The 10,602-nt window shown below is 45.4% G+C and overlaps 2 protein-coding genes and 1 long non-coding RNA gene across 5 annotated transcripts in view; 1 reads left to right on the top strand and 2 right to left on the bottom strand.

Annotated features, from left to right (window-relative positions):
- LOC118309733 overlaps positions 1-4,421 on the bottom strand; it is a 101,505-nt gene extending 97,084 nt beyond the window's left edge. For both annotated transcript variants that reach the window (XR_004793577.2, XR_007029905.1), the window contains exon 1: positions 3,505-4,421. This is a non-coding gene — a long non-coding RNA (uncharacterized LOC118309733). The remainder of the gene's footprint in view (positions 1-3,504) is intronic.
- A 627-nt stretch (positions 4,422-5,048) lies between these two features.
- LOC118309581 (L-threonine 3-dehydrogenase, mitochondrial-like) lies at positions 5,049-7,666 on the top strand. Its single transcript, XM_035631884.2, has 10 exons — positions 5,049-5,163; positions 5,574-5,748; positions 5,847-5,889; positions 6,030-6,100; positions 6,186-6,335; positions 6,482-6,654; positions 6,732-6,822; positions 7,012-7,104; positions 7,194-7,370; positions 7,527-7,666. Exons 2-10 carry the CDS (start codon positions 5,583-5,585, stop codon positions 7,664-7,666), a joined length of 1,104 nt encoding a protein of 367 aa, XP_035487777.1. The 5' UTR covers positions 5,049-5,163; positions 5,574-5,582.
- Positions 7,381-10,456, bottom strand: c1h8orf74 (chromosome 1 C8orf74 homolog). 2 transcript variants are annotated; one of them, XM_035631921.2, is made up of 5 exons: positions 10,325-10,456; positions 9,404-9,587; positions 9,101-9,324; positions 8,732-8,869; positions 7,381-8,641 (listed from the first exon to the last, which is right to left on the bottom strand). In XM_035631921.2, the coding sequence occupies exons 1-5, from the start codon at positions 10,370-10,372 to the stop codon at positions 8,387-8,389; spliced, it is 849 nt and encodes a 282-aa protein (XP_035487814.2). In that variant the 5' UTR covers positions 10,373-10,456; the 3' UTR covers positions 7,381-8,386. The 2 variants fall into 2 exon arrangements, with proteins under 2 accessions (XP_035487814.2, XP_035487806.2); XM_035631913.2 differs by having other exon boundaries at positions 8,732-8,976; positions 9,101-9,587.
- Positions 10,457-10,602: the final 146 nt, after the last annotated feature.

The following is a 10,602-nucleotide window of genomic DNA, read 5'->3' as shown; positions in this document are numbered from 1 at the left end:
AAAGATAGCGCGGCAGCGGCGCTGTGCCTCCCCAGCGGAGCCTCCGAGGCGTCACTCCCCGTCCCTTCATATTGTATAAAGACTGTTCTATCAGCCCAGGAACGGCATCGTTGCTTGTAAATTAATTTGGGGTTCCTGTCAGTCCGGGGCCCTCTCCTCTCTTATCTGGCAGTGTAATATGGGAAGCTGAGAGGGTGGGGAGATACTGCTGAGAGCGCTGGAGGAGAGGAGGAGGAGGAGGAGGCGGGGTGGAAGAGAGTATTAAAGAGAAGAGAGATAAATGGGAGGAAGGAGCGAGGCCGCGACAGAACAAGAGAGGCGAGTGAGAGAGGCCCCGCTGGACGTCAAGAGAGGAATCGAGGAAGAACCTGACTCGGTGATAAGTGAGTATGGCCTGGTATCCTATTTACCCCTCCCTCACACACACACACACACGCACACACACACACACACACACACTCTCTCTCTCTCTCTCTCTCGGGCCATTCGTCATCGGCGCCGGGCTCTGCAGCGAGAGGCCTTCACCTATCAGCACTATTTGTCCCCGTGTCACAGGCGGCAGATAAATCTTCTCCCGAGGAACCTCGTTTAAAAATCCGCCCCCTATTACCGGAGGTCCCCGCCCCCTCGTGATCACATGTGCCCGACACATATACACACACCTCTGACCCCTTCAGTTGTTTCTAATTAACCCCTCACCCACTGTATGTCGCCTCAATTCCCTGATGGCAATAAAAAGAAGGAAAAAAAACTAGGATCCCATTAGCAGAGCGGAGTCATGATGGAGAATCAGGACCGGGATCGTTCACACACTGAACAATACCACGACCTGTGCACCTTCATTTTTCTGGTCCTTTTTTAAATATGTATTAATTCTTCTTTTTTTTTTATCTCTCCTAATAAACATCAGGTGTTATGACCAATTTGATCATCAGATTTTCTTATGACATGCTCCCTTTAAATGAAGCTAATTCATAGTTAATTATGTGTGTGTGTGTGTGTGTGTGTGTGTGTGTGTGTGTGTGTGTGTGTGTGTGTGTGTGTGTGTGTGTGTGTGTGTGTGTGTTGAAAGCTCGGTGCTTGTAACGACTAATTTCCGTGGCTTCCAGAACAAAATTAAAAAAGACATATTAATAGAGATGTGATTCGTCTTGAAGAGGCTTTTATTTTGCTAATTTTCTAAAGCGACAGCGTTTTTTTTTTATCTTGAAGTCAATGGGAACTGACTGTTGACTGAAAACAGCTCACTTAACTGCAGCAGAAATTATTGTTTCTTAATGTCGACTGTTAAACGATGAGCTATTAAGAGAAGAGACACCAAGTACATTTACTCGAGTACAGTTTGACGTACATTTATTTTTCCTGCTTCACTGCAGTTTAGAAGAAAATGTACTTTATACTCTTCTCATAGATTAAGATAACCAACATTATATAGAGTTATTAATATAAGCTCCACCTTGACGCTTACAGTTCATGCATGGATAATAATTCCAACATAATGAGCGTGAGTGCTTTTGATTCTTTAAGTTAATTATGCTGCTAACAACAGGACCCAGCAGCCTTAAGGAGAGATTATAATATATTAAATGCAAAAAACACATAGATATACATATATATATATACATATATAAACATGGCTTAAAGTGACTATAAAATATAAAAATTGTCAAAAACAGTCACTAATTCCCTTTATGTCTTGCAAAAGTTATAAAAACCTTTACATTTTCCACCATAATATATCTTCAGGAGGCAATAATTTCCTGTTTGGACAGTTTGTACATGATGATACTGTACGACATCACGTCATTGTGCTGTTATGAGATTAAAAGCCTTTGTTTCAGCCCACAAATTATGAGTAATTACATCCATGTTTGTGTATGTACAGTACACAACATTATTTTTCTCTTGCATTTCCACATTAAAACAAAGAATATATCATTTTTCACGCGAGGATCCGAGGCTCAAGAAAACAATGTGCAAAACCAAAGCTGGAATATGTTTATGAAAAAACAACAACAGAGGCCATTTGAGCAGAATGAACAATAAGACATGCATCATCTGTTGTCACCCATTCTGCAGGGTTGGACGTGACTCCACAGGAAAAACTGTCTTGTGTCCAGATGTTTGGAATAACACAAATCATTCCCACTTCTTTTGTGAATAAAACAGTCGTTCAGAATTTTATTGGATAACTGAAAGTGAAGCAATCTGTTCTTTTTTCTGTCTTGTTTGAAATAGGCAGTTTTTGTTGTTTTATTGCTTTTATTCCAATATAAAAGATGTTAAAAACTATACAAATAATATCAATAAGACTAGTTTATATTTGACAATAAAACAAAAAGATATTTTTACATGATTTGCAGGTGCAGCAGGATAGAAAGAAGAGAAGCCACCAGGCCTCTTGGTTTTGTAGGATTTCCAGGTATCTACTGCCACCTAGTGTCAGTCTGAAGGCAGACAGGCAAGTGCTCAATAACTACACACAACAGCAAAATGACAATAATATTAATACAAAGACAGGCTGCAGATCCTCATGCAGAAACCATGAGGATGGTCAGCACATTTGATTTAACAATGAATCCACAATGAATCCATATTCTATCAATCCATTAATCAGCTTGTTTCAGCTCTACAACAACATTGTGAGGATCAAACTGATCGATTGTAAAAAAAAATTTAAAAAAAATATTAAAAGTCAGAATAAAAAGCCACGTCTGTGCAAAACTATGATGCATGTTTTATGAATTTTGCACAACACACATATCCATCACTCACTCAGCAGAGGAAGACGACGATGAATCTTCCGGCGTGCAACAAGAGAATAAATCACTCGTAGATAATTAGCAGAGATTAGGTCATAACTGACACCAACTTTTATCTTGATTACATGGAGAGGAAATATGCTCCAGATCTTATTAACCATAAGTTAATCACACCTGTCACTGCTCGAGTACATGTTCACCTGGACGGTCACTTAATTTTCTCTCACGGGAACTTGTGAATATAATAATTACAATGCACTGGTTTGCAGAAAATGTGCGTCTTGTTGAGCTGACTCTTGAAACCACTGTGGCATAAATCATGAATATATAGATAATAATACCGACTTCTTTGCGTATAAAAACACGTACAGTACTGCAAAGCTTACACTGATGATCCACAGATTTAAACGTGTATAAATCAATAAATATGCATGTATCAAATGCATGACTTACATATCGGCCGATGCAGCCACAGACGGCGACCATGACAACAACAACAACAACAACAACAACAACAACGACAACAACAACAAGTGTTTCACTTGGTTATTACAGTAACCTTGTGCATCTGCCCATGCGCACATCAAAACACAGTGAGATGAATAAACATTAAATGCAAATGATTCACAGCCTCAGCAGAGTTTGTCCCTGAAGACCACAACAACAGCATCATGAGGAAATAGATGAAGATGAAGAAGAAGAAGCAACAACAACAACAACAAGTTGTGAATTGATGACTCACGGTTTCTTGAAGTTGAAGTTCCACGTCACGTCGCTGACGTCCTTCAGTACCTGTCGCTGCTCAGGTGGCTCTTCTCTCCATCTTCAGTTCACAAACGACGGGAGCTGATTTCTTCAAAAACGTACATCTCGATTCTTCCTCTTATATCGTTCAAAACACAGTGATAAACTTTTGTGGTTCCAAAGTGAAAGAGTTCGATAATTGACACTGAACTTTACAGCTTCCTTTCCTCGGGCGGCCATGTTGTTAGACACTTCCGGTAACATCATCTTCTTCGACGCTTTAATCAACTTAACCTGGTTTGTCGCCCACGATGAGGCTGCAATACCATCGTTTGACCACACACGAGGCGCCGTCCGTTTAACAGGCGCTATGTGGGGGCGCTGTTTCACCCATTACAGGAAACGTTTTCTTTTTTTAATGGCAAAGAAACGGTGATGTGACGAAGAGAATTTAGGAATATAAGATATAAGATAAGATCATATCAAAAATAGTTTAACAAAATAATTGGCAATTAATGGAATAAAACAATAAAATGCAGTATATAAAATACAGGTTTGTACACAAAATACAGTTGGTGATAGCAATAATATGAATTATGTTTTTCTTCTTCCCCGTTACCACGCCGGACACAAAAGGAAGCGTGTGTGTGTGTGTGCGTGTGCGTGCGTGTGTGTGTGTGCGTGTTTGTGCGTGTGTGTGTGTGCGCGCGCTTGTGTGTGTTTCATCTTGCCTGTCATCGGCTCTGGTCGCGCTGTAATCTGTAACAGGCCAGTCAGCCAATCAGAGCGCGGAGCGCATCGACGCGGCCGCTTTCATGTCTCACCAACACAAACCTCGGCTGCGCACAAGAGTTTCATCAAGTGTCAAGTGTTCGTGTGTGTGTGTGTGTGTGTGTCTTCACGCTCCCTCTTCACGCTCAAGTAAGAACATACATTTCATTTTCATTTTCCCTTTTCGTTTGAAAGTGTTGTGTTTCCCTTCACTGTCGCGATGAGCAGGAGAACTCACCTGCTGACCCGGGATAGGTCAACCTGGGCTAGTGACGTAGGGCTAGTGAGCCACGTTACCTTTATACAAACTCTCATGACCAACACACGTTTATACACACAATATGTGCATTCTTTATATTTGTATTCCTTGTATTTTTTCCGGGTCTTATATTTTCATATTTGTTTTTAATATATTTGTTATATACTGTATGTATTTATATATTTGATCAGTGTGTTGTCTGCCTGACGCCTGCTGCTGTAACACCAGAAACTCTGAGTTTGGGATCAATAATGTCCATCCAACTATCTATTCATATCTGTCATAACACTTATGTTATATATGTCACAGTCTGCTCACCTCCAGACTGGCTCCAGTAGATGTCCACTCACCACCTCTGCTCCTGTCTGCCAGCCAGCCACACACACTTCATTAGTTCATTCCCCTCACCTGGTCCCTCAGCTGCATCTCATCCACCATCAGACCAAGTACATAATAATAATAATAATAATAATAATAATAATAATAATAATAATAATACATTTCAGTTATAGAGCACTTTTCATTGTCTCCAGTTCACAGCCTCCGTGCCAGATTAATCTTTGCACCGATGACAGACTTTCCAGCGACCCTGCTTCACCCCGACCTCCCTGCCTCGTCTCTGCCACGGTGAACACCTCTGTCTTCTGCCCCCGACTACGAGCTTTGTGTTTCTGGAGCACTGTCTGCCCGTCTCCTCGGCGGCCTGCTCTTCGCCTGGTGTACGCTACAAGCTGCCTGTTTTCTCTGCCAACCTGCTGCAACAAAGGACATTACCTACTCTCCCTGTGGTGTACTGCTCTTGGGTTCAATTCCCCCCGTTACAATATATAAATATATATGTTTAGTTGGATACAGTGTGAAGTGCTGTGCTTAAAATAAAACTGTGCAGAAATACTATATATATATATATATATATATATAGTATTTTTGCAGTGTTGTTATTGATATATATCCTGTCATCACCATGGAGTCAGATGCACTCCGGAGGATTTTACTTTAATTCACTTCCCTTGAGCTAATACAGTTTGTGTTTTTAGGGCGTTTTTATGATGATGCTGGCGGCGCGGCTGCTGAGATGTGCAGTGATGCATGCTGGGAACAGGCCTCACAGCAGCGTCGCGCGACTGACCTCATCGATGCGTGGTGTCGGCTCGTGTGCTTCTGGGGCATCGTCCTGCGCTGATGCCGACCGCCCCAAAGTCCTCATCACCGGTCGGTGCTTTTTCTCTTTGTCTGGTCTTGATTTATAAGTTTTCTCCTCTTGGTTTCCTCTGATAAAAGCAATATTTATTCTCTTTCTGTCAGTGCAGGAGGACTTGGACAGCTCGGGGTGGGGCTTGCTAAGCTGCTCAGGTAAGTTTTCATCACATGCTTTCGTATTGTTCAGCTACGTCCACTGGCGGCACAGGAGTGTGGAGATGAAACGAGAGGAAAGGAAGAAAAAACCCTGTTGGCAAACTCTTCTATCCACCGTGTGCATGTCTCACCCTCAGGAGACGATTCGGAGAAAACAACGTGATCCTGTCCGACATCCGGAAACCTCCCAACCACGTCTACCATCACGGTGAGTGTGCACCTGAAAAACCTTTTATATGGAATACAATTCAAATTGAAAGAACTTTCCCCTGTTGACTGTGTGTCGTCCGCAGGTCCGTTCATCTTCTCAGACGTCCTGGACTATACGAGCCTCAGAGAGACTGTGGTCAACAACAACGTCAGCTGGCTGGTGCACTACGCCGCCGTGCTGTCCGCGGTGGGAGAGAACAACGTCGCTCTGGCCAAGGAAGTCAACATCACAGGTAAAACAAACACACACACACACACACACACACACACACACACACACACACACACACACACACACACACACACACACACACACTGACACACACACACACACACACAGACACACACACTGACACACAGCGTCTCTCTCTCTTCGTAGGTCTCCACAACGTGTTGGACATCGCGACGGAACACGGCCTGCGCCTGTTTGTCCCCAGCACCATTGGCGCCTTCGGCCCGTCCTCGCCCAGGGACCCCACCCCCGACCTGTGTGTGCAGAGGCCGCGCACCATCTACGGCGTCTCCAAGGTGCACGCCGAGCTGATGGGCGAGGTGAGACGCGCACACACCCGCACATTTCAAATTCCCTTTGAGTGTTTTTAAATGTTCCTGCTCTCTGTCTTCCTCAGTACTACCACCACAGGTACGGGCTGGATTTCCGCTGCCTCAGGTATCCGGGCATCATCTCTGCTGACTCCGAGCCTGGAGGCGGAACCACAGGTACGAGTCCTCGCTTCTCAGTCAGTATCAGATTAAACCCCTGCCCTGGTTGTCTGATGCCAAGTTCACACCGCGCCACTCGCTGTCACCTTCTTGGGGTCACACACTACATGAACTGGGCATTCAGTATCGTTTCCCTTAAATCTTTTGTCCGGCGTTGTCGTTCTTGATCTGTCTCTCGTTTCCCAGACTACGCCGTGCAGATCTTCCACGCGGCCGTGAAGTCCGGTCTCTTCGAGTGCAACCTGCGCAGCGACACGCAGCTTCCCATGATGTACATAGGTATTTCCAGACTTATGGAATAGTACGTGTTGTTGTTATCCGTCAGTGTTTTCTAACACCTCGGGTCTTTTCTTCCTCCTCCTGTGGAGACGACTGTCTCAGGGCCACGCTCGAGTTCCTGGAGGCTCCGGCGGAAACGCTGCTCAACCGCACCTACAACATCCACGCCATGAGCTTCACGCCACACGGCCTCGCCCAGGAGATACAGAGAGTCCTGCCCGACCTGAAGGTCACGTACAACGTGGACGCTGTCCGACAGGCGATAGGTGACACTGCTACATAATAACAATAAGCTTTATTTGTACAGCAGACAAGGCAGTCAACATAAGTCGGTATTAATAAATGCAGGTCAAACATTCCCAAAAGCTATTAGGAATTATCGCAGGACAAAGAATCTCATCAAATATCGTGTCTTTTCTCAGCGGACGGCTGGCCGATGGCGTTGGAGGACACCGCGGCGAGGCGGGATTGGGGCTGGAAGCACGAGTACGACCTGGCGGAGCTGGTGCAGGCCGTGCTCGCTCACGTCACCACGGGCAACCAGCTGGCTCGAGCCCACTGAGCCTCCGTGTCCAAAAAAAACAGCTTTATCTGACGGGACTTCGAGGATGGAAGAGCTTTTGTAATTTAACCACAACAGAAAAATACAAACAATTTAAAAGCAAACACATCTGAAACTCAAGATTAGAGGCAAAAAACATTCCATATTCCTAAATCAAGTGTCTCCTCCTCATCTGTTTTCGTCCGTCCATCCACCTTCCTTGTGAAACTAAAGATGATGCTGTCGCTTCTCTCACTCTCAATGTTCTGCATGTTTGTGTGCAGATGATTTTCCCATCCTTCTGTGTGGCACTGTGTGTCTGTCGCCTCCGGGGGGCGCATGAGCCATCCTTAAAAAAATACATGAACTGTAACCATGAAACACCGAAGGCCCCGGCCACTAACTTGACCTTTGCATTTGGTGCTTTTAATGATTTTCGTAACTTCATTTACATTTAAATTATTTTAACTGTCACTTCCTGTTTTCCAAGCTGCGGCGGCTTTGGTGCTAAATATTTATGAATGTTGAATCTATGTTCTCTCATTTGAGTGAATATTGTTTTTTTAATGTTGATGTTATAAGTTATTCATTGCAGCTTTTCCTGTCAACGCAACAGAATCAGAAGGTTTTAAATAAATCCTTGATGACTCCTCTAGTAACATTATTGTCTTTTAAATAAGAACATCTCGTGATCATGTGTTCTTTCCCACTGAGCTCTTCTCCTCACTCTGTATTTCCAGACTACTTCAGACCCCTTCTACTTTTTGCAGGTTGTTTCTTTGCCTTTGCTGCTGTCGTACTCTCTGGATGGAGACTTGTAGTGGAAGCAACAGGATTGTGGCGCCCCCCGGCGGCCAGAGCCGCCTGCTGCAGCTGCAGCCGGAGCTGCAGCCGGAGCTGCAGGATGTCGCTGAGCAGCGACGCCTCTCGGTTCAGACTCTGCAGCATCTGGCCTTCAGTCGCCCTCACGGCTGCACGGACCAGCTCCAGAACACCCTGCGCAGAACATCACACTCAGTTTTAAGTCGGGGAACTAAGCACGGAGGAGAATATTCTGCTCATGCAAACACATTTCCAAGCGTTGACCTCTTCGTCCAGGGGCACGTCGTCGGGAATGTCCCCCAGGGTGACCCTTGACCCGTGGCGGAGGCTCCTCAGCTCCTCCTCCTTCTGCTGTAAGGTCGAGGTGAGTCGGGCTCGCTCCCACTCGTGCGGCTCGATGCCCTGCAGCACAACAACAGAGCCGGGATCAGGATCAACACGAGAGTCCGGTGAGGCCTCCAACTGCAGGAAGCTGACGAGAACGTCATGAGTTCTGCAGGTTCTTGGGCCTAAAGCATCATGGGCAAATGTTTGCTGCCAAATTTCAGGGCAAATCCATCCGACAGTTGCTGAGATAAGACCCCACACTCTTAAAATGTTGTTGACTCTTGTTGTGTGTCTTCAGGTCCCTACCTGAGCCAGAGGTGGAGGTGTGGGCGGCAGCTGCACCTGCCGGTGGAGCCGGGCGACGGACATGTTTGCAGCTCCGCCCACCACCGCCTGGAGAAGCCTCCGCCGCCCGAGGCAGGTGTCTGCGAGGAACTGGGTGAACGTGTGTCGGTGCACAGGGGTCAGGTGGGGCAACCGCTCGGACAGCGCGTCTCTCAGCAGGGACAAGAGTCTGGGCACGTCGAGACCTGGTGGAGAGAGGATGATTCAAATCAATCATGATCTGTACAGTACAGCGTTCAGTGCACGGCTGTTTGCTCATCTGACCATCCAGCTGTGGGAAGAGGCCTTTGGCGATCTCAGCGGCCTGGACGACATTGGGCCAGGGGAAGCCGTGGGCGGCGGCAAACATGGCGACGTCATACACAAAGTCCTGATGGAAGCTCTGCCGCTCGTCGCAGAACTCCGGCCATGAGAAGTGATGGCTGAGCTGCTGCACGCCAGCTCCTCTCTGGAGAGAGAGACAGTGACACACACACACACACACACACACACACACACACACACAGGAACATGTGACGCATCCTACAGTACAGCTTTAATCAGGGCTTCACGTCAGTGTCTTGTTGCTCAGTTTGCCAGTGCGACTTATATCAACAGCATCACATCTGTACTTCTGTAAAGTGCTGCCTTCATGTGCTCATTGTCAAGTCAGTGCATTAGGGATCTGACCATCTGCGAAATAAATGTTCATATAATTCTCTCGAGTAGAAGTAGTGTCACTACTACATAAACGCAACTTTACTTATAGTACAGAACAACTGTACTGAAAATATTAATTAGTTGAAATCCGAGCGAAAGATCCACATTGATGAAATCATCAAAGGATCAAAGGCACAACATTGAAAAAAGTAATAAGAAAAATATGTGAATATATATATATATAAAGAATTCAAACAAAAATAAAACATGCCTGCTTTGTAAATCACGGCCTTTCACGATATAAAACACATGATCTGTCCAAAGAGGAGTGGGAGAAGCAACATCCAGTCCTATTACCTCATTCTACACAATAATAACTTTAACTTTTGGAATGAAACACTAATCCCATTCATCAGGGGTGATGATGGGATTAATAACACCTGTTTTTACCTGCTATTACAAGTCAAAATGGCTGCCGTGGGGGGATGTAACAACAACAACAACAACAACAACAGAAGAAGAAGAAGAAGAAGAAGACCCTCCTACCTGGAGCCTTGCGATCTGCGCCATCTCTGCCTCTGGAACAGAATCCATCCCTCATCCTCTCTTCACCACGAACCACGCGAGTTAGTGCGGTGCACTCGGTTGCCATGGGAGACGGAGACGGACGCCGGCGCGTACGCAGTGACGTCAGACGCACGACGTGCGAGCCGGAGACGATGGAAAGTTCGGATACAGATTTCAGATCATCTGAGACATTTCTGTCCCATTAATGTACTTTAAATGATTAAATTTATACGTATTTAAGCTGTATTTAATTTAAT

The sequence above is a fragment of the Scophthalmus maximus genome, chromosome 1, assembly GCF_022379125.1.
Source record: "Scophthalmus maximus strain ysfricsl-2021 chromosome 1, ASM2237912v1, whole genome shotgun sequence".
NCBI classification, from domain to species: Eukaryota; Metazoa; Chordata; class Actinopteri; order Pleuronectiformes; family Scophthalmidae; genus Scophthalmus; species Scophthalmus maximus.
Note: the sequence above shows the minus strand (reverse complement) of the source record. Positions and strands in the feature narration are given on the sequence as shown.